Genomic DNA, 24,828 nt, shown 5'->3' on the forward strand with positions numbered 1-24,828 from the left:
GAAACATGGTTGGAGATCTTTTATGTTGAAGATGTAGGATTTCTCGGGATGTCTTTGATTATTTATTTATTCCACTTCTCTGGTATATGATAGCGCCGGGATCCTGAAGCCCCCTTGTCCTGTACTGCACTTGCTCTGAAATTCAAGGAGTTTTAAGTCCCTTTGAAAATTGCTTTAAAAGGGAAGGGGAAAAAAAGAGTTTTTGAAGTTCCTTTTTTTTTTTCTTTTCCTCTTCCCCCCCACCCTCTCCACAGTGCCACAACACCTACTTCCAGCGTTCCACGCTCCCTTACCGATTGACATGCGACATCAGGAGGGAAGATATCATTACGAACCTCACACTATCCATGCTATTCATGGGTAAGTCTTGCATCTCAGCTATGGGCAGCTTGCCACCCCCTTTCCCCCTACCTCCCCAATCAGAATTTGCCGTGTGTGTTCTTTTCATCTCTCTCTATGCCGGCATTAAGGTTTCCTGAACCGAGGCAAGGTTAGCAGACTTTGGCTACCTCCCTCCTTGCTGTCTTTGAGAGAAAAAAGTCAACAGTATTCAACATTTATTTGTTTCTATCTGCTGTTGGCCTTCTTTGAATTGGTATTATAAACATGCAGATGCATTTGTGGTATTCTGAATTTTTGAGAAGCGAGCAGCCTTCTTATGAATCAGCTACTTGTAATGCCCTTAAACTTCTTTGGGTTTTTCATTCTAAGCACTAGAGGGTTCAGTGCTGGTTCTCCCCATCTGTGAAATGGGAATGCCTTATGGATGAGATTACTCTAATCAGAGCCATGCGAAAGTTTTATATATTGGCAATGCTATATTTCTCTGCTTTGATAACCATAGATGGAAACGGGTAGGGCCGTCCTTGGCAATTTCCCTACCCGTAGCTATTTGTTCTCCTTTTTTCAAGTTTTGAGATCCCATTCCTGCCCTCTCCTACCATGGCTTTCTCAGCTCAGCGGTTCTGAACCTCCCTGCCCGTCCATCCTGTCTGACTTCTCCCTATAAAAAGTTGCAATAGGACCACTCATTCCTTTTCTGAGCAGGTTAGCCTAAATCTCTCCCGCTACTTTGTGGAGGTCCTGTTGGAAAATGTGAGATGCCATTAGAAAAATTAGCCCATTTTCTGATTTCTCCTATTAAAACAATAAATAAGATTTATCTCCCTGCTCCCTGGGTGGGGAGAATGTGTCTCTAGCCTAAGAACTAGGGACCTTGTCTCCAGTTGGGGATGGGATTCAGTGCTATATAACCCTGAAACTGGTATAAGTTACTAGCCAGCTTTTATAGAGAGCTTACTATGTGCCAGATACTGTGCTAAGCATTTTATAAATACCATTTCATTTTATCCTTACAACAACCCAACCCTAGGAGATACAGGCTATTAGCATCTCCAATTTACAGTTGGGAAAACTGTGACAAATAGAGCTTAAGCAACTTACGCAAGGGTCCAAGAACTTGCAAGTGTCTGAGCCTGGATTTGAACTCACATCCTTCCTGACTCCAGGTTCAGAATTCTATCCACTGTGCCACCTAGCTGCCTGTTATTCTTCTTGGTGAAGATTTCACTTTGCATCTGCCTGGGAAGCCTCTAAAGGATTTTCATGGTCAGGAAGAGTGGTGCTGGTCAGGAGTTGTTAATTCAGGAAGGCTGGAAAATCTCAGACTGTTAAGTGAGCTCAATTCATTTTGTTTCAGGGTGGACCTTTGAGTCAGTCTATTAAACCCTTCTTAGCTCCCACGGTTTTGAAAAGCTCAGTTGGGGTTTATCAGCTGCAAGGACATGGTAATTAAGTGATCATCTCTGCAGATTTGGCATAGTAGCCAAGCAGGATTCTGCAAGATTGTGTTTATTGGGATTCTAGCCTGAGAGCTGTGTAACAGGAGGCCCTCCTCTGGGTTTAGGGAGTGGTGTTTTGTTTTGTTTCGCTTTAGAGAAATCCTCTGGTTACTCTACCTGGGATGGCCATGCTAGATCTGTCCCTTAAGCTTAACGTTAGGTCTCCCAGGAAATCTATCAGGGAAACAATATTTTTCTAGTTTAGTGGGCAATTGGCAACAAGGGGCCTGCCGCACCAAAGAGCTTTAGAAGACAGAATAGATATTTATGCTCTAAGAGTTCTGAGACGTTAGAAATCGTTGTGGGTTGTGCTTGCCTAATGTCCAGAAATTGGCTGATGTCCATCTTTAAACTTGACAGTGGGGGAAACCTGGTACTTCATGAATGTTTTTCAAAAGTGAACAATGAACCACGGAAACAAAAGACCAAAATCAAGAACAGATTATCACTTTGGTTCAGTTGACACCATTTTGATATGCTAAGCATCTTTAATGAGTCTCAATTAAATAAACCACTAGATTAAAAGCACAAACTTTGCCATGGGTTCAACAGAGTGTCAGTGAATCTTAACTTTAAACATATGTGTTATTCAACATCGCCATTGTCTAGGGGAATGAGCACCAGTCTAAGAATCTGGAGAGCTCAATTCCAATCCCAAACATCCTACAAACTGGCCGTGTATTCTTAGACAAAACATTTAACCTTTCTGTAGCCAAGCTTCATCATTTACGAGTTGTCATTCGGTAGTTTTTCAGTGTTGTCCTACTCTTCGTGACCCCGTTTGGGATTTTCTTGGCAAAGATATCCGAGTGGTTTGTCGTCTCCTTCTCTGGCTCATTTTATAGATGAGGAAATTGAGACAAACCAAATTAAGTGACTTGCCAGGGTCACACAGCTATTAAGTGTCTGAGACTGGATTCAAACTCAGGTCTGTTAATGCCTATTTCACAAGGAGGTTGCTAGGATCAAACAAGATTATGGAAAGTGCTTTTGGAAATCCAAAAGTACAGTGTGAACCTAAATTATTACTATTTGAAATACTTTAAAGCTGACCTTTGCCTAAAAGGAGAGGTTAAGTTCTGGACTTAATGTAGAGGGGTTAGCCTAATTGCTTTAATTCATTAGGACATAGAAATAGAGGACTTGCATCATTTTTTAACCCATATCTTTTCTCTCATTTTTTCTTAATTTTTATCTTTTTCCAAAGTTACATGATTCATGTTCTCTCCCTCCCCTCTCCCCCCCCCCCAGAGTTGAAAAGCCATTCCACTGGCATATCTTTTCTTTTAGAATTGATACTAAGTACAGATTCTAAGGAAGAGGAGCACTAAGGGTTAGGCAACTGGGGTTAAGTGATTTGCCCAGAGTCACACAGTTAGGAAGTGTCTGAGGTCAGATTTGAAGCCAGGTCGTCCTGACTCCACACTTTATCCATTGTGCTACCTAGAGGCTCCTGAACTACATTTTTTCAATATGAGCGAACTACAAATTCTCTGAGTGATAAGCACCCAGTGGGATTTTCTTGGCTTAGGCTGGCGAAACCTTATGGGAAAAAAAAAAATCATGGGAATGCTTGAAGAGGAAAAGAAGTCAGAAAAAAGGCATCATTCAGGCTAAAGAGTATGTAAAAAGCAAGGAGAGGAGTGTGAGGAACAGTGGAGAGAGTGATGGGGCTAATTTTATGCATATGGATCTGGGGTCTTCATTTTTAGCACCAGCTATGAGAGCCACCTTTTTTTGTCCTGCTCACAGTCACTGCTCTTTCCCCCTAAATCTACAAGACAACAACAGTTTGGGATGAGATGATTGGTTCTCTTCAGTATTCATTAGTTATTCCTTAGGAATATTATGCTACTCACATCAATCAACCAATAAGAAGAAGAACAGCTATCATTTATGCAGAACTTTGAAGTTGCAAAGTATCTTTACAAATAATATCTCATTTTCTCCCCACAACAGCCCTTGGAAGTTACATGCTATTATTATCCCCATTTTACAAATGAGAAAACTGAGGTTAAGGAATGTGAAGTGGCTTACACAGCTAGGTGTCTGAGGCTGGATTTGAACACTTCTTCCTCCTACCAAGTCCAACACTGTGCAAAGTGAGCTGCCTCCTAATTCACAAGCATTTATTAAGTGCCTCCTGTGTGCCTGAAACAGTGCTAGGTGCTTGGGTTATAAAAACAAGAAAACAATCCCTTCTCTCAAGGAATTTACAGGGTAGCCCAGAAAAACACAAGATACAAACATAAAATACAGTTTCGAGGGGAAAGTATTAGCAGATTGGGGGTGTAGGAGAGGTAGCCAATGAAGGCTTTATGCAGTAAGTGGTGGTTGAGCTAAGTCATGAACAAAACTTGAGTCCTCAAGAGGCAGTGGCGAGGAGGGATTGAATTACCAGGAGAGGGAAGAGACAATGCAAAGGTGTGGAGTTGGGAAATGGGATATTATAGATGAATAATAAATAATAATTAAAAATAATAACAATATAACAATATTAATAATAATAAAGCCAGTTTGGGTGTCTTTGAAAAGGAATAATTTATGATACTGGAATCATAGATTGGGGGGTGGGGTGTGAAAGGCTTTAAATTCCAGAGAGCATTTCCCAGAAACTTATAAAGAAAGAATCATCTGAGGACGTATTGATTTATTGATACTCCACAGAAGAGGCTGCCTTGGCAAAGAGAAGTATGTTCAGGGCCAGATCCTAGATACCTCACTTGAGGAACCCGTGCCTTCTGGGAATATTCTGGCAGATAATCTCAGCAGTATCTTCCTTCTCTAGTTGCCATGATCCTATGATCCTATCTATACACCATCACTTAGAACCTTCACCTCCTTTTTATTTTCATTGGTGATAGCCTATTCCTTGTCACTTGTCACCTGTGCCCCTGATCCAGGCTTCCTCTCTCCAATCAATAATCCATTTTTCACATCAATATTCTTGTAATCTTCCTAATTAGAAACTCCGATCACATCTCTCCCTTATTCTAAAACCATCAGTGGCTCCCAATTGTCTTCCAAATAAAGTATCAACTCTCTGTCCTGGTTCAAGTTCACAAAGGGTTTGAGTTGAATTTACCTTTTTTTAGTTTTGATGCCTTTATGATTTAGCCCTATGGAGTCTACTCAACATCCTTGATTCTTATTCCTGCCCCCCTCTCCTAATCCCATCTGTTTGACTTTGGCTCATGCTGTCCCCTATGCCTAGAATGGAGTTCATCTCCCCAGAGATAAGGAATGTGGTATGGAGAGGCCAAATGATATGATGGAAAGTGAAATGCACTTAAAAGATCTGAGTGTGAGTCCTGACTCGCTTGAGTCTTTGACCTTGGAAAAGTCATTTTGTATTCTTCAGCTTTTGCCTCTGTCACATGAGAGACCTTGACTAAATGATTCAGAAGGTGCCTTCTTGCTCCCATATTCTGGGATTCTGGAGTTTCAGCCTGTTGGAATCTCTCCATTGCTTCAGGGTCCAAATCTGGTGCTACCTTCTCTGAGAATTCTTCCCTGATTTCCTCCCAGCTGGAAGTCATCTCTGTGCTCAGAATCATCACAGCATTCTTTCTGGAACTCACTTATGCTCTGTGACATTTTGCCTAATAAAATAGTCATTCGTGTGTACTTCTCCTCCCTGTTAGGTTAGAAGCGTACTTGAAGGTAAATCTGTGTCTTTTGGTTTTTCTTCTTTACATCCCCACGGCCTAACCCGGCACCTGCAAATGGTTGGTGACTGAAAAATACTTGTCAAATTGAGTTACATCATGCTTTTTTGCTTCCCCCCAAATGCAGCTCCATCTCAAAATTACTTGGTGCAGATATTAGGTATGCAGACCATCTCATTCGGGCCCGAAGGTGCAAAGGAGAACCACTTTGCTCCTGAAGCCTTGGTTTTTCAAAGGAAGGAGATGCTGGATAATGTTGGTTTATGGAATCTTTAGGGCCCTACTATGGTGCATGCCTTTTTAATAGATGGTTGGTATCACCTACCTCTGCTTAGCCTTTCTTGGCTTCATTTTTCTTATCTAAGGAAAGGCTATAGGTCTCCACTGGGAAACTGATTTTAAAGCAGTATGTGGAAAGCATCTCTATTTTTTTCTTCACACAGCAGCTATGTGCATGCAAAGTATTATTGTTGACAGTGGCTATTATCATAATTCACTCTCTCTTTCTTGCCATTTATTTCCTGAGTGACTTTGGATAAGTCACTTAGTTTTTCTGAGACTCAGTTTCCTACACTGTAAAAATGATGGGTTGAACTAGATGACCTCTGAGGCCCCTTCCATCTTTAAATCTATGGTCCTATGAACTTCTTGGTGCCCTAGAGGGCTCTCTAAAAGTATATATTATAGATAATCTATACTAGAGCTAAGAGTTTCCATACTGGGAATTTAATACGCCAAATTTAGATGGATCTCTCATCTAAAAAAAAATGTGGTATTGTAGTGAATTCTTGTTAAAATACATAGGCCATTTGTAAGAAATGTAAATTCCCTCCAAATCATTGCATTGCTGTTGAAATGCATGCTCTCAGTCAGTTTGTAATATCCACTTGCCAAAGGGAGACACAAGTGTTTAACAGTCCCCAACGATACCTTCTTTAGTTAAAAGAAAATATATCATGTGTGACCCTGGGCAAGTCCCTTAACCCCTACTGCTTAGCCCTTACTACTCTTTTGCCTTGGAACCAATACTTAGTATTAATTCTAAGACAGAAGGTAAGGGTTTAAAAAAGAAAATAAAATATACCATAAACACACACTCCTATCCCCTGCCTCTCTCTCTCCATCTGTTTCTCCGTCTCTGTCTCTGTGTCTCTCTCTGTGTGTCTGTCTCTGTCTCTGTGTCTCTCTGTGTCTCTGTCTCTTTGTCTCTGTGTCTGTGTCTCTCTCTCTATGTCTCTGTCTCTCTTTGTCTGTGTCTCTCTCTGTGTCGCTCTCTTTGTCTGTCTGCTTGTCTGTGTGTCTCTCTTTCTCCTGAAAAGATGGCAATGCTTAGGGGAAAAAAATGGAGTTAGTGAGCTTTGGCTTTATGATTAATGTGATCAGAGCTTGATGGAGCCCCAATTTATCAAGCCCATATTTTAGCTATCTCCTTCCTTGTCTGTACCAAATGTATCTAATTACATGAACATTGCACAGCAAATTAAATGCCGTCTCATTTGTCGTCAGCCCCGGAGTCTTATTATCTGCCTGCTGCTTCATGTCAAAGGTTGGTTTCCTGATTGCTCCAAGTGACATGACCGCACATTCTTCTTCAGTGCTGTTGGGGTGTCACAGAATGAGAGTGCTTTCCTCTCCATGGCTGCTGACAGGAGGGAACTAGCAAGGTTGCTGTCCAGAGGCATAGTTTGTAAATCCTGGCCTCCTCAATTGAACCTTCTAAGCAGCTCAGCCCTTGACTTTTGGTTAATTGACAGGTTTTTAGCCCCATTTCATGCTGACACTGTCTAGGTTCTCATTTCTTCCCCTGGACAGGAAAAAAAAATGTCATGTCTTCTTACAAGCTCCATTGTTGCATCTTTGCTTCCCTCCCTTTAATATCCAGGTGTCTGGTAGCCCTTCCCTGGCTGACTCCAGCCCCAGCCTGAATGCTTCTAGCCTGAAGCTGGGCTTTGAGGTGGTTTGCTCTGTTGACCCTGAGTCACCTCCAGAGCTGTGGCAGGGACAGGCTGCTACTTGCCAGGCCTAACTGCTTTCCCTCAGCCCTCCTGTCTCTGTTCTCAAAGAGAACCTGTCCCCAGAAAGTGAGCTCTTTAAAAGCTGAACCAGATGGGCCTGCCCTTTCTCTTTCTTCCTCTCCTTCCCCCTCCTCTTTCTTTTTTTCTGCTTTCGCATCTCCTCTCCTTGCCTTTAAACTCCAACAGTGGCCTCATAGCAGATAGAGTGGAAAAGAAGGCATTTAAGTGACAGGTCAGGTGGGAATTAAATCAGGATCAATTCCATGTCCAGTGATCTAGAATGTTCCTGTGAATGGGGCAAGACCTTCCAAATGTAAGTGTTCGCCTTTGGAGCTATCCATCCAAAACATTTCACAGAATTGAGTTTCTCTGTCTCGGGATTACTCCATTTGGGATAAATGCTGTTAGAATTCAGGATTGGAACATGGTCCTTGGAGTTATGCTATTTTGTTCCTGGGCGTCCATCTAGCTAGATTCTCAGGGCCCTGGTTGGCTACATTTCACTTATAGTCTTTAAGGAGAATAAATTCATTTTACAAAAATTAATAATGACTGCTGTCCATTCCCTCCCCAACTCCCTCCCCCCCCCATCCCAATCCAATTCTACCATACTTTGCCCAGGAGTTCGGCTCAGGAAATGAATAGTAAGGACAACTTCCCAAGAAGCATTTTGAAGTCAATCAATGAATGGTAGGACAACACTTTAAAACACATTTGCTGTATTATCCAAATTTGTGCATTTCAATTATAAGATTTCATACCACGTGGACCATAGATTTAGAGCTAGAAGGGAGCTTAGAAATCATCTGGTCAGGGGGCAGCTGGGTAGCTCAGTGGATTGAGAGCCAGGCCTAGAGAGAGGAGGTCCTGGGTTCAAATTTGACTTCAGAAACTTTCCAGCTGTGTGACCCTGGGCAAGTCACTTAACCCCCATTGCCTACCCTTGCCACTCTTCTGCCTTGGAGCCAATATACAGTATTGACTCCAAGATGGAAGGTAAGGGTTCAAAAAAAAAAAAAAAAGAAATCATCTGGTCTATGCAGATCAAAGCAGACTATCTTTCACATCAGTCTATGGTTTTATTTGGGGGTTTTGGTTCTAAATGAGTATTCTCTCATAACAGTGACCAATATGGAAGTATGTTTTGCATGATGATACATGTATAACCCAGATCAAATTGCCTACATTTTCTAATAGGGAGGAAGGAAGGGAGGGGAAGAGAGAATTTGAATCTTATAATTTCAGAAAATCTATGTTGAAAATTGTTATTATTGTAATTAGGAAAATAAAATATCTCTGAATAAAAAAACCATCTAGTCCATCTCATTTTATAGAACAGACAACTGAGACTTAGATGGGTCATGATTTGCTTTAGGGGATGTAGGTTGCAGAGTTAAGATTTGAACCCTTGAAATGATCTGACTTAAATCCAGTTCTCTTTCCAAGGTACCCTTTGGTGTCTTCTGTGACTTTGGTGTATTTTGATAGTCCAATATGCAAGCAATTTTGATGGATTTCAGAGTATGATTTTTCATGATTATTTCTCTTTGTTTCATGATGGCCAGGATGTTGTCAGAAATGTAGCCAGAGAAATCTCCTGATACCTTTGTGATGCCAGTAGGAATAGAGGAAGACCTCTAGTGTAGAGAGGAGGCACCCTATGGTGAAGTTTTGAGAGAACAGAGAAGAATCACAAAGGAAAAGCAGGTGTGGATGAATTGCAATCTGCATTAGTGGAGAGAACTATTGAATGAATAAAGTCAGAGATCATTTGAATATAAGGTGTGAACTCTAAGATTCATGCATTGTGGACTGCTTGTTCATCTGCATGGTACTTACTAGGAGATTGCAATTCCAGGACCCCCCTCCTTTTCCAACCAAATACATATATACTCTTTTCTGTTAGTCATTCCCTTCAGTCCCTCTCTTGTTCTTACAAACTACCTTTGTTAGAACATCACACATTTTTGTATCTGCTTATTTGTCATTCAGTCCTTTTACCTGTGTCCAACATTTCATGATCCCATTTGGGGTTTTCTTGGCAAAGATAATGAGCTGTTTTGCCATTTTCTTCTACAGCTCATTTGATAGATGAGAAAATGGAGGCAAACAGGGTTAAGGGACTTGCCCAGGGTCACACAACTAATAAGTGTAAGAGGCCAGATTGGAACTCATGAAGATGGAGTATTCCTGACACCCAACCTGGTGTTTGATTCACTGTGCCACCTAACTATTCCCATATCAACTAACTAACTAACTATCTATCTATCTATCTATCTATCTATCTATCTATCTACCAGTTTTATTTTTTGCAATGTAAGCTTCTTGAGGAAAGGGATTTCATTTTTATCTGTTTCTACCTTGCCTAGCACAGCAACTGATATCTAGTAGGTAATTAAATATTTTTATTGATTGATTCTTATAGCATCCTTTTTTTCAGTGCTTTTTCAGATATTCAGGCTTCAGTTTGTTCACTGTTTTCATTCATTTCCTCCTCAGAGCTACCCTAAAAATATCTTGGCCATAATTCTGCCCCATTTCAGCCCTGACCAATTTTCTTTGGTATGAGCATTTTCACTATTCCACATTATCCCTGATGTGTGTGTGTGTGTGTGTGTGTGTGTGTAGAAACAGAACAGACTATAACCATAATGAAGTGAGAAGACCTCAGCTCAAATCCTAGCTCTGAAATTTTCATCACTAGGCCTTATTTTCCTCAGTTGTTGAAGAAACACTCAGTTGAGTGTTGAACTAAACACTAAATTCCTCTCTAGATAGAGATCCCAAGCTATGCTAAAGTCAATGAATAGTATGAATAATAAATGCTCTTGGAGTTCAGAAAAGGAAGCTCTGTCATTGAAGGGCTAGGGAAGTCTGAGAAAGCCTCAGAGACAAGGTAAAACTGGAGTGAGATGCTGAAGGAGGAGGAGATATGGGATACAGGGACCACCAGGGGTCATGGAGAGATAGCGAGGTGGTGGTCTAAGCAGAAGCAGAAATACATACCATATTGGCAGACCCTCCTATTTACCAGTTTTCGGTATGGTCAGTCCAGCAGAAACACATACGCCACATGTCTAGAGGACATTAAGTAGAAAAAAGAACTATATAGTCCTGGAAATGTCTTGGAGGAGGAAAAAGGTACTACTAAGCCTTTTAAGGTACTGCCTCCAAAATGACATACTAAATAAGTGTGTGTGTGTGTGTGTGTGTGTGTGTGTGTATCATTCTTTACTTTTCTAAAGGATTGTTTTCCTCTGGCAGCTTCTGATGGATGGCTTTATACTACACTGCTTCAGAGATAGAATATCAATATCGAGGGGCAAAGCAAATAAGGAATGGGAAGAGAAGCTCAGTGTGCTTGTTACTAAATTTTACTGTTTCAACCCAACTGATGCTTTGCTCCTCTTGAAAGGCAGTTGGAGCTTTTATCCAGGCATGTTTTCCTCTTACCTTGCTTCCATGATTCCCCATCTTGCATGTTTTTGGAAAATTGAATAGATGAACACTACTAATGCGTGTGTGTTGCCAGTTGGGAATAATCAAATATTTATTGGGTGCCTCCTATGTCTGTGCTAAGCACAGGGGTTGCAAAAAAAGGCAAAAGGAAGTTCCTGCCCTCAAATTGCTTAAAGTCTAATGGGGGAGACAACTTGTAAACAAACTTATAAAACAAGCTACATACAGGATAAAGAGGAGATTATTAATAGAGGGAAGGCAATGAAATTAAGAAGAGTTGGGGAAGGCTTCCTGTAGAAGGTGAGATTTTAGTTGAAAATTAAGGGAAAACCAGGGAGATCAGTGGACAGATGTGGCACAGTGTACCTGGCCATCTCAGTTCAATTTAATTCAATGAACATTTATCACAGGGCTGCTGGGAGGCATAGTGCTGGGGCTGGAGTCAGGATGACTCATCTTCTTGAGTTCAAATCTGGCCTTAGACACTTCCTAGCTCTGTGACCCTGGCAAGTCATTTAACACTGTTGGCTTCAGTTCCTCATCTGTAAAAAGAGCTGGAGAAGGAAATGACAAACAACTCCAACATCTTTGCCAAGAAAACCCCAAAAGGGATCACCAAGAGTCAGACACAATTGAAACAACTGAACGATGTCTATGTCTTATACTTATATGCATCCCCCAGTACTAATGCATAGAGGGCATTTAATGTACTTTTTCTTTTTTGGTATGAAAGAATGAATAAAGTAAATGACTGAATGAGTAGGGCATCAATAATGATGTATTAATAATTTGTGTTTGTGATCTTTATCTATATGACCCCCATAGAAGGCCAGGTAGAACAATTTATCCTTGTGCAGTTTGATGCTTGATAACTATCCTTTTCATCTTCACTGATCAATATCAGTTTCTAGGTGAAGCTTCAGGAATTGATTGCCTGATTTATTCATGACACTCAGAGCTCCTTAGTAGGTAGTACAGGAAGAATTAAGACCGCACAGAACTATAGAAGATATGGCCTCTTCCCTCATAGAGATTTTAGTTTAAGATGAAGCTGAAATGAGTATCATTTTTTTTGCACTAAAAGCAAGATCAGCAACCTTTCAGAACAGATATTGGGAACAGAGAGAGAAAATTCCTTAGAGCCAAAGGAATATGGCATTGCAAGAATCTATTGTGACCATAGTAAATGAAACTTCCCTGGAGCACTGAGGGCATTTTTCAGTTTTGAAATCATTATCAGCATACCAGAGGGACACCTATGGCCTTCCCTGTGAGTTTCCTCATCACTTACCTTCTTATTCTTCATCAAGAATGTGGCTTCTGTTTAACTGCTTTCTTATAGGAGTAGGATTTCTCCTGTTGTCATCATCATTCAGTCATTTAAATTGTTTCTGACTCTTTGTGACCCCATTTGGGATTTTCTTAGCAAAGATACTGGAGTATCTTTGCCATTTCCTTTTCTGGCTTATTTGACAGATGAGGAAACTGAGGCAAAGAGAGTTAAGTGACTTGTCCAGCATCACACAACTAGTAAGTGAAGCCAGATTTGAACTCAGGTCTTCCTAATAGGCCCAGCACTCTAAGTACTGAGGTTCCTAGCTGGTCAAGATTTCTCCTACAGATAAGAAAAAGGATGCTCAAATCCTACATACATCTACTTTTCCTTTTCACTTCACTTTTACTCTCTGGACTTTGAGATCTTTGGGATTGAATCTGAATAAATATGAATAAAAATATATGGTTTTATTGCCATTAATGATTATGCAGAAACACCTAATACAATATTAAGCACAGTAGACTCCAACACACATACATGCCAATTAATTAACTGATGGATAAGGATGACCCTTGACAATGCCATAGGTTTCTAAATCTAGTTGTGTTCTCCCCACATCTAAAGTGAAGACAGTGGCTAACCAGAGTCTCCACTGTTTGGCCAACCCTCACACATCTCTATTCCATTTCTTATAATGGAACTTGCAGATTTCCTTCTTACACATATGGAGAATCTGAAAGAGAATTGTTTCCAGGTTTGCAGGACTTGAGAAGATTTCCAACAAAACATGGCTTTGTTGTTCAGTCCTAAGCCTGGAAATAAAATGAGTCTTACTTCTCCAAAGTGTCAAATCCTCCTTTAGAGCTGAGGGTTTATATTCTCAGCAGTATAATGTGAACAAACTACTTGTAAGTGTCTTCAGAAGTCCTAAAGGCTAAGTGGGTCTAGGGAATTAGACCTGCCTCCCCCCAAATTCTTTTTTTTTTAAACCCTCACCTTCTATCTTAGAATTAATACTGTGTATTGGTTCCAAGGCAGAAAAGTAGTAAGGACTAGGCAATGGGGATTAAGTGACTTGCCCAGGGTCACACATCTAGAAAGTGTCTGAGATCAAATTTGAACCCAGGGCTTCCTGTCTCTAGGTCTGCCTCTGTATCCACTAAGCCACCTAGCTGTTCCTCTAGAAACTCTTGGAGACATCTATTCTCTCTGTCTGTCTGTCTTTCTGTTTGTCTGTCTGTCTCTTTCTCTCTCCTCTCCTCTCCTCTTCTCTCTCTCTCTTTCTCTCTCCCATTCCCCTCCCTGTCTCTGTCTGCCTCTCTAGCTCTGTCTCTCTCTGTCTGTCTGTCTCTCTCTGTGAGATACCTGTGCTGCCAGCTAGAATTGTCATTACCAAGCCTTGTTTATTTCCCTTGTCTTTTTTTTTAAACCCTTGTACTTCGGTGTATTGTCTCATATGTGGAAGAGTGGTAAGGGTAGGCAATGGGGGTCAAGTGACTTGCCCAGGGTCACGGGTTTGAACCTAGGACCTCCTGTCTCTAGGCCTGACTCTCACTCCACTGAGCTACCCAGCTGCCCCTCCCTTGTCTTTTTAATAAATGCATTACCCAGTCTTGACATGCTGATGATCTAGGAAGAGAAGAGAGAGTTTCCCTCATAAATGAGACCAACCAATACCCCATACTCCTAAAAAGTTGCTTTGAAGGAAGGAGAAGAGGAACAACCTTGAGCCAGTCCCTTCCTTAGAGTGGCCTGGTCAGGACCTTTGAAGGAATTGGGCACAGATGTCACAAGTGTGGCATTTATTTTCACCTGCTGTTGCATTACTGCCTCTTCCAGCCAGGTCTGGTCTCCCATAATTTCCCTCCCCTTTGGTCTTAGTCCTTCAAAAACAGTTTAGGATTGCCTCTTATTCAGGCAATGTTCTTTTATTGGCAGTAATAATAATACAGGAGCACCATCTAGTACAGTACTGAACACAGTAGACTCCACCACACACGTGTCAGTTGATTGACTGAAGGATAATGATGAACCGAACAACTTCATTGTCCTCCTCATATCTAAAATGGATAAAATAGAGGCAGCTAGGATGGAGTACCAGGCCTGAAATCAGGAGATCCTGGGTTCAAATATGATCTCAGATACTTCCTAGCTGTATAATCCTAGGCAAGTCACTTAACCCCCATTGCCTACCCCTTGTCACTCTTCTGCCTTAGAATTGATACTAAGACAGAAGTTAAGGATTTTCAAAATAAAATAATATGGGTGCAACAGGTAACAAGGATCTCCAGGCTGCTTGGTATGAGATATATATATATCTTATGTCATATATATCTCATACCTTTTTATGACATAAATTTTATGACATAAATACCAGTACTTATGCCATATATCTGATATATGACATAAATACTACACTATTGACAGCAAGAAGTTAATTTTTTAATCACTTCCTGATACTCTAATATGTGATGTTCCTTTCTATCTGTTCTGGATTTCTGTTTTTTCCTGATCTATGTCCAGCCAGCTTCATGGAATTAGGATCTAGAGAGGAATTTGAAGCTCTATTCCAGTCATTTTCAGAATAGTAAACTGAGGCCCATAGGGTAAGGTGACTTGTCTAAGATTACACAGTGAGTCAGTGGCAGAATCCTTTTATTTGCCCAACATCATCTTCAAAGGATGTCATTATTATTCACCAAACTTACTGGTTTTGCTTAATTCAAAAATCACTGTTTTTAGATCTAATTTAACAGGTAAGTGGCTAGACCTGGAGTCAGGAAGACTTGAGTTCAAATTCAGATTCAGGGACTTAACAATTGTGTGTAACTGTGGGCAAATCACTATTAGCCTTTGGCTACCTCAGTGTCCTCAAATGAAAACAGATAATAGTAGAACTTTCTTCTCAGGTTTGTTGTGAAGAGAAAACGAAATGTTTTCAAAGTGCTTTGCAAACTTTAAAGTGCCATATAAATATATATGCGTATATTTATATATAAATAAAAACATGGAAATGCACGTGGGCTATGTAGGGGTGAAGGGGAAAGTAAGAACATGAATCATGTAACCATGGAAAATATTTCTTAAAAATATAAATAAATAAAGACAAATATCAATATAAAAAGCATATAAATACCATTAACAATAATAAACACAGGAAAAAATGAAGTCATGAATATCACACAGATAGGAAGAAGAATTAGGATTTGAACTCATGTCCTATGACTCCAAATCCAGAGTTCTCTTTGCTCTACCAGATGTCATTGTCTGGGTTTCCCTCTAAACTCATTCACATCGCCAGGCTTCAAAGGGGCTGGGGACAGGTCTGTGGGAGACCACACAATCCTTATGTCATCTAGGGAAATCAGAGGCTAAATTGTCCCTTCCTTCCTCCCGTCGACTTTCCGGATCGCTTCCCTGCTTCTACCTGTCCTTTACCACCCACAATCCCACAGTGACAGATAGAACTGGGGGAAGGGATTCCTGCTAAGGACAGATGGTTGTTGGTCTAAGCTATAAATGTAATCTATGGAAAAGTAGCCCAGGTAGTTTAAAGAGAGCTGTCAGCACTCCAGCTGGTGGACATAAGGGACTCCTCACCTAGGCTATCATCAGCACGTACTCTGCACCTTGTCAGGGTGTGCAAATTACCCCGACTCCCCTTTAGAGAGCTATTAATAACGTCCAGATTTCCTGCCTCGCCTTAACGACTGCATATTAATGGAGCTATTTTACCCCAAACATTTGTGTCCCTTAACTCAAGGAGGTAGTTTCTCGGAGCTTTCTGGGCTAAGCGCATAAACTTTTGAGTCTGAGGGGATTTGAAAGCAGCTCATTTCAAGGTCAGTGTACCATAAAGACTCCAGCAGTAAGTCGAGAGATTAATAAACATATTAAGATGCTTAGCCCGTGATTCACGAGCATTGTTCTCGATGCTCCTAACCACCCTGCCGTGAGCCAATCAGCGTGCAGAGCAGAAAGAACTTAGGATGTTTTCTTTTCTCTTTCTTTTTTTGTTTTGTTCCTGGTACTGGCACATGGGGTCAGGACTCTTAAGGGATTGGTTTTGTTTGTTTTTTGCTTTAAAAAAAAGTTTTTGAAGCCTTTCTCCCTCCTTTAGCACACAAGCATTTTATAAAGAAGTAGAATCCGTGGTCTGACTCCATGAGATCATGTCACCCATGCCTCAGCCCTGAAAGAAGGAAGGGTCGTGGGATTTTGAGCTGAAACTCAGGGAACATCTATTGCAATCCCATCATTTGACAGTTGGAAGAGGCTGATTTGAACTGTGATCTTCTAAATCTTCAAGTTTCATGGCACAAGTCAATCAACGAGAATTTACTAAGTACCTGCTCAGTGTCCGTCACTGAGCAGTGTTCTACAATCAATTTCCAAGGCTGCTTCTAAAAAGTATAATGATTTTCTAGCTGTATGACCTTGGGCAAGTCATTTAACTTCATTTGCCTAGCCCTTATTGTTCCTCTGTCTTGGAACCAATACTTAGTATCAATTCTATGACAGAAGGTAAGGGTTTAAAAATAAATAAAGATTACAATGATACCAGATGACATAGATAACATATATTACAATATGTTATTATATATCATATAAAATATTATGTTAACATATGACATTTATCAATATGCATGCATATATATTAATATATACACATAGGTAGCATGTGTCAACATGTGTATATGTATAACACTATTTTATATAATAAATATAGAGCTTATTTATTAACTTTAAAGTTTGTTAAAAATTTTATATTATCTTATTTGATACTTATAAACAACTCTCCAAGGTAAATAGCTCAAGGATTATTATTCCCACTCAATAGATGAAGAAACTGAGGTTCAGCGTGGTTCAATGACTGTTTACTCTCAGGCAATATGCCACACCAGCCTCCATGTTTCTTACAGGATGGAATGTTACTCTATAAGCCAGGTTCCATCCTTGGGGTGAGGCTCTCAGCTTAGCTGGAATGCACTTTCTCTTCCTGTTATCTAGGAGAAAAAAAGACCTTGTCCAGTTCTTGATGTAGTATTTTTCTTGAAAGAAACTTCAGAAATGTCTCCTATTTTATTTATACCTGAATTATAATAGCTATAACTGCAGTTATCATACAAGAAGCATCTGAAGGCTGTAAGGTCCAAAACAGGACAGATCAATCCTCCAGATCCATGAGGACTTTTGAGAAACAGAAAGTCCAGAATTTAAGCATCAACAAATTATCTATTGAGTACTGTTTCCTCCCATCTCAGTAGACATTTGTTTAATATTTGCGGTGTTTGAAACACTGTGCTAGGCACTGACAAGACAGTGATGAAACAAAACAGTCCTTGACTTAAGGAGCTTGATTCTGTGATGGGATACAGTAGAGATGAATAAGTATAAGGACATTTTAGGTAGGACATATTACTAACAGTGGGAGGGGGAAGGGAAAATGGAAACATTTCCCATAGGAAGTGGCAACTGAGTTGAACCTTCAAGGAAGATAAGAATTCTGAGATATGAAGGTGAGGAGGCAGCATTCCAGGGATAGAACGATGGTGGATTCTGTGGAAGCACAGAGACAGATGCCATACTGAGGTCAGGGAGCAGTGAATAGTCCATTTTGGCTGATATGTAAAATTAATGGAGGAACAGACTATGAAATAATGTTAGAAAGGTGGACTAGAACCATATTAATAGAAGGCTTTAAATACTAGGCTGTGGATTTTATTTTTTTAATCCTGGAATCCTAGAGAAAGTATGTGGTGCAATGAAAAGAGCACTGATTTGGAATCAGAAGGCTTGGGTTCAAATCTCAGCTCTGCTACTTAATAGTTGTATGACTTGAGGCAAATCACTTAACTCTTGTTGGCTTCCGTTTTCTCATTTGTAAACTGAAGGGACTGAGCTAGATGAGCTTTGGGGCCCCTTGAAGCTTCCGATCTCTGCTGCTTCTTTGAATCAATGATCCCATAGGGTGCCAGTGCTTGAGAGTGATATGGTCCCGTTATTTTGACAGCTGTGTGGAGTATGGAGTAGAGAAGAGAATAAGAGTAAGGAAGGCTTTTACAGTAGTTTAGGTGTCAGACAATGAGGAAGGCCTTTATAGAGATGATAACTGTGGATTAGAGAAAGAGACATCGAAGAAATATTTTGGAAGTGGAATCAACACAATTTGGCAACTCATTGTTGTAAAGAGGCTGAGGGAGAGGGAAGAATTAAGGATGGAGTCAAAGATTTTAATGGATAGCCTTGATGGTACAGTGGATAGAGTACTGCTCCTAGAATCAAGATCTTCCTGAGTTCAAATCTAGCCTCACACAATTACTAATTGTACAACCCTAGGCAAGTCAGTTAACCTATTTACCTAAGTTTCCTCATCTCTAAAAAACAATTGGAGACAGAAATTGTAAACCACCCTAGCATCTTTGCCAAAAAAAGCCCAAACGAAGTTACAAAGAGTTGTATATGACTGAAAGACAAGTGAATAGCAAGAATTTAGAGTTTTAAAACTCTAAGGTTTAAAACTGATTGACTAGGATCCTATAATCCCATGATACTGTTCTTGAATGAAACAGGAAAATTTGGAGGAGGTACAGATGGGAAGAGGATAAAAAGTTTCATTTTGTATGTGTTAAGTCAGCTATACCAAAAAAAACCAAAAAAACAGGTGAAACAACAATAACTAAACCCATACTAGCAGATGAAATTTTAAAGAAAAAGAAAGCAAAAGAAAGGGCCCAGGGAAATAAACACACTTAGAGTTATCCAGTAAACTATTAGAATAAATCCCTAGAGGGGAGAGAGCAAGAAAGAACAATCTCTCTACCTTCTCTGTGATTGCTCAGACCCAGTCAGGAAACCAGACAGGGCCTTGTGGAACAAGAACAGTAGGGGTACCCTTCTTCCCAACCTTCTTGCTAGTCCTCTTCTTTTTCTCCAATTTGTCTTGACATTGAGCCCTTCCATTCATCCTCCTAAAGAAGAGAACCTAATTTCTGCTCCACTTGTATCTTCAAGCCATTGAACCCTCAAATAGTTATAGGCTAGGTTCCTCTAGCCTGGCTCTTGGGGCATGGTTCATAACTTCTGGCAAGTTAGAGGATTGTTAGACTATACCATCTTCCCTACTGCTGTTTCCTAGAATTAACTAACAATTTATCATTTACCTACTGTTATGCCCTCTGGACACTTGAAGCTATAAATCTTAGAACTTATGGACTTTTCCATTTTCCCTTTTGTGGAACTTTCCTAATATATGTTGTCTCTCTCTATTAGAGTACAAGCTTCTTGAGAGCATGTACTACCATGTTTTTCTTTGTGAGGCCAGCACTCGACCCATATCAACGGCTTAAGAAATGATTTTTTTTCATTCATAGGAGGGCAGGAAATGAATGATGACCTAGCAAAAGGGACTGGTCAGGGGTCAGATAAGTAGAAGGACCAGGAATGAGTAACCTCATGGAAACCAAGGGAAGAGAAATCTGAGAGGGTGGGGATGGTCCACAATGAAACAAACTGAAAAATGGTCAAGGAGGATGAAGAATACTTACAGACTTGCATCTTGCTTATTTATTTCCCAATTAAATCTAAAGGTTCTTTTGGAACATTCCCTTTAGAAGCTTCAGACTGTGGCTATTTGAGGGAAAAGCAGGTGCCAAGATTACATTATGAGGATATCAAAATGGAGACAGGTTCAACTTTGAGTTACCTTCCATGGGTTTTCAGTTTTGTATTGAGCTCTGGGAAGAGACTTGAGAGAAACCAGTTGTGCCTAGGGTTATAGTCTGAGCCAAAGAGACCAAGCGGCTAGAGGTTAGTGATGATTTAGGTTAAGGTGAAGGGTTTGGATGCCAGATGACCCAGTTGGATTCCTTCTGTTTTAGAACTACAGAATGTTTTCCCCAACCCACCACCTCAAAAAATGTATGCCCTTGGTTCTAAGGGGACCTAATCAAGATAACTAGCATGAGCCTGGCCAGAACTCACTAACTTGAACCAAATAACTCTACCACTAATTTTCTGTGACCTTGGGTAAATCATGTTATCCCTGTAGGACTTGTTTTCGTCATCTGTAAAAAGACAGACTCCTTGTTTTATAATCAACCCATTTATGTTCATTTCTAACCACGTGTACACATTTTTGAGGTAAAAGGATGGATGTATATGCTAAAGAGGTTACTCTGAAATTTTGGAAATTAGAGAAAGGTGAATGGAATAAGCCTTTATATAGCATCCTACATGCTGACATAGTATTAAGCACTTAAAATATTATCTCATTTGATCCTAACAACAACCCTGCAAGGTAGGAGCAATTATTTCCCCCATTTTACAGTTAGAAGAGATGAAGTGATTTGCCCAGGGTCACCCCACTAGTTAGCATCCTGAGGTTGGATATGAACTTAGGTATTCCTGGCTCTAGGCTCAACATTCTACCCACCGTGAGTGACACTCAGTTGCCTTTAATAACTGGGCAACGTGGTGAATAGACCGTTGCCATTATCACCTCAGATATCTAAGGTCCTTTCCCATTCCAAATCTCGTGATCCCGTGTTTATACAGTGCATGCCTTGCTAATGGCCATGAGGCAGCAGCCTCCTTGTGTGGAAAACATAGCATGTTTATCTGCAGGAGCACTGAGCACCATTTATAATGGAATTGGACCTTTGAAAGTTTAATGTGGGATATGTTTGATAAGACAATCTAGTCTTTGATCTTTCCAGGCTGCCTTGGCTCTTCCTGAATGATGGTCCTGGGCAGAAACAGCAGAGAAGCACTAGGCTAGGCCTTCACATGAAGGGAATCTGGATAAAAATAGAAAGAAAAAAGGCGTGAATAAAGCAAATTTGTCTGGACGTTTTCATGTATGGGAATGGGAATAGATTGGGAGAAGTGTAAAAATCTGTTAGAGTTTATGACATCTAAGATCGTAAAATTGATACCCCAGAATCATAGGGTTTATAGTTAGAAAGGGTTCTGAGAGATTAGCTAATCTAACTTTTTCATCTTACAGATAAGGAAACTGAGTCCTAAAGGAAAATGGCTTGCCCAAGAACATATTTGAGAATAAGCAAAAGAGGCAAGGTTGAAAGATTCAGACTAAAGTTTTCTGTCTCCACATCCAGTGTTCTTTCCATTACATTGGTTCTAAAAATATGGAAGTCCAAAATTTGCCTGAAAACCTCAATAATAACAACAAAAATAACTGCTCTTTACTTAAGACATAACATTTTTAATTTATTGTTTAGTTTGCTCCTGACCTTTACCTTGTGAAGGAAGTACAGTAAAATTTAGTATTGACCTTGTACAGATAAAGAAACAGAACCAAAAAACAAAAGTACATTGCCCAGGACCAAATAGTGAGTTATTGGCAAAGATGACGATTACTATATAAATGTTCCTTACAAATAACGTCTCTGTGATATTCAGAAAGCCACTGGGAAAACTCAATAATGTGTTTAGTGTCTTCTGAAAAATATGTGCAAATTTTCCTTAAGTCTAAGTGTAGCTTAATAGAACACTGAATTTCTTTTTTTTTAATTTTGAAAATTTTTATTCAACTAATTAATTTAGAATATTTTCCAATGGTTACATGATTCATGTTCTTTCCTTCCCCTCCTCCCACCCTCCTCCCATAGCCAATGAGCAATTCCACTGGGTTTTACTTATGTCATTGATCGAGACCTATTTCTATATTGTCAATATTTACATTAGAGTGATCGCTTAGAGTCTGCATCCCCAATCATATCCCCGTCCACCCATCTGATCAAAGCACTAACCTACATTGGTACAGAATGTATCTTCACATGGGAGTTCCCTATACCAGTGAAATCACTGTTCCAGTCACTATCAGTATTCTGTGTGCAAGGGTAGATAATAAGGAGAAAAAAAGGTTGTTTTTCTTCTGTGTTTCTGCTCCCACAGTTCTTTCTCGGGCTGTGGATAGTTTTCTTTCCCATAAGTCTCTCAGAATTGTCCTGGATCATTGCATTGCTGCTAGTACAGAAGTCCATTACATTCGATTGTGTCACAGTGCCTCCGTCTCTGTGTATAATGTTCTTCTGGTTCTGCTCTTTTCACTCTGCATCAATTCCTGGAGATCGTTCCAGTTCACATGGAATTCCTCCAGTTCATTATTCCTTTTAGCACGATAGTATTCCATTACCAGCAGATACCACAATTTGTTGAGCCGTTCCCCAGTTGAAGGGCATACCCTCATTTTCCAGTTTTTTGCCACCACAAAGAGCGAGGCTATAAATAATTTTGTACAGGTCTCTTTTCTTATGATCTCTTTGGGTTATAATCCCAGCAATGGTATGACTGGATCAAAAGGCAGACAGTCTTTTAAAGCCCTTTGGGCATAAGAACAGTGAATTTCTAATGAACAGATAAATGAAAAAGCATGCACTAATCCTTCCTTTCTTTCTTCTGCCATGAGTAGTCTTATGTGTCACCAGGCAAGTCCCTTTACTCAGTTTTCTAGACAACTAAGAGAAAGCACTAACCTGCATTGGTACAGAATGTATCTTCACATGGGAGTTCCCTATACTAGTGAAATCACAGTTCCAGTCACTATCAGTATTCTGTGTGCAAGGGTAGATGATAAGGAGAAAAAAGGTACCGCACAGACCATCTTGTGGATGAATGTACAGCCTAACAGGAAAGGGAAAGGTATGTGCCCCAATAAGTATGCTATTTCTTTAAAGTAGAATGAAGCGCCAAAGGGAGGTCCTGCCAAAGTCCTTTAAGAATTTTGAGAAAACTCACTTGTACCCCCAGGGAGACAGCAAGCATTTGTTAAGCACTTGGTATATCAGGCGTTATGGTAAGCACTGGGAGTTATGCAGGACAAGAGGCAAGCATCTTCCGGGAGGGAGATTTCTGGCATCTTCCCAGACGGCTCATGTGTACCCCCATATATAGATAAGCCTCAGATCTTGTTCTTAATCCAGTCAAGGGGTAGGAGCTGAACCCAAACCCAGTTCACTAGAGAATGGGTTTTTAAATTCAATATTAAACTTTCCTTTTAAAACTCTAAGGCAAATCTTAGGGTACCAAGAAAAAGAGGGTATAAACTGGTATTAAATTCTCATCATTTCAAAGAAGACTTAATGAGAGAAGTAGTATTTGATATAAGGAAACATGGAACTAAAACAGTCTAGAAATGGAAGGTGATGATGATAAACTAAGCTAAAGAGACTGGAGAAGACAGGAGAAGAGTGGGGAATTAAGAGGAATCTTATCTATAGTCATATAGAATGTGAGAAGCAAAGTCATGAGAGATCATTCTAGAATGGTAGGTTGGAGCTAAATGTGGAGGACTTTGATATGCCAGAATCATTTATAGTTTTATTCAATAGACAATGGAGAACCACTATTTCGTTGTGTTTTGAGACAAAGGAAGACTGTGATCATTGTGTGTATTCAAAAAATGAATCAACCACTAGGCAACTTGGTGCAGTGGATAGAGTGCCAGCCCTGGAGTCAGGAGAATCTGAGTTCAAATGTGGCCTCACACAAAATTAATGACCCAGCCCATGTGGCATGAAAAAAGGAGTGGATAGGAGAGATAGTCTGTAGGAAGACAGACTAGTTAGGAAGATATTATTCCTAGATAAAAAAAAGATGACAGTAACTAAACCTCTCCGAGATTACCTTTTCTCATATTTAAAAGAGGTAATACCCGCACTGCTTACTTTACAAGATTTTAAAGGGGATCACACAATAACCATTTACCAAATCATTTTACAAATATTTCATTTGATTCTCATAAGAACCCTGAAAAAAAAAGATGCTATTATTAGCTCCATTATACAGGTTAGAAAACTGAGACAGACAGAGGTTAAGCAGCTTGCCCAGGGGCTCAGAACCAGAAGTGGATAAGGCCATATTTGACCTCAGGACTTTCTAACCCCACATTCTGCCCTCAATCCATTGTGCTGCTATATTGCCTTTCATGAAATAATGCATGTGAAGCACCATATAAAGTCAGTTATTTTTAAATGAACACAAATTATTATTATTATTATTCTTAAATTATTATTCTTCCTGTTAAGAACATCAAAAATGCCTCAGTAGTTCAGACCTGGGATTTGTTCAGCCCAACATTCTGTCTTAAAAATTAAGAGTGAGAGACACTTGAGGGAAATGTATGGTAGTCCCCCTCCATGGTGTTTATACACAGTGCTCTGATGTTAAGGTTATGCTCAAAAATATTCTGTCGTCATTATAAAATATCTGAAAAGGTGAGATGGATGGAATAATAAGATAGCTGAGAAAATTGGAACCTATTGCTGTCAAATAGGTCTTGGATGTTCTGTGGTTCTGGTCTCATCACATTTTGGAATTCTCCTAAATCTTAAGTAAAAGGTCTCTATTTCTTTGTTTATTTGGGTTTGGTTTTTTGTTAGCTTTTTTTAATTGTGAAGAAAATAGTCAAGGAAGAGAATCAAGAAAGATACTTTGACTCCTCCCCACCTTTAAAAAAAATAAAAAACAAACAAATAAAAAATTAGGTCTAAATGGGAAGAATGAGAAATTCTGTTTCTAAACTATTCCATGGGCATCTTGATTTT

At 39.9% G+C, this 24,828-nt stretch overlaps 1 protein-coding gene across 1 annotated transcript in view; it reads left to right on the forward strand.

Annotated features, from left to right (window-relative positions):
- The window catches only part of GLI2 (GLI family zinc finger 2), a 414,185-nt gene that overhangs the window by 288,481 nt on the left and 100,876 nt on the right, over positions 1 to 24,828 (forward strand). Inside the window, exon 3 of the mRNA XM_044669930.1 lies at positions 255 to 360. Coding sequence (XP_044525865.1) covers positions 255 to 360 — 106 coding nt within the window. The remainder of the gene's footprint in view (positions 1 to 254; positions 361 to 24,828) is intronic.

The sequence above is a fragment of the Gracilinanus agilis genome, chromosome 3 (genome assembly GCF_016433145.1).
Source record: "Gracilinanus agilis isolate LMUSP501 chromosome 3, AgileGrace, whole genome shotgun sequence".
Taxonomy (NCBI): domain Eukaryota; kingdom Metazoa; phylum Chordata; class Mammalia; order Didelphimorphia; family Didelphidae; genus Gracilinanus; species Gracilinanus agilis.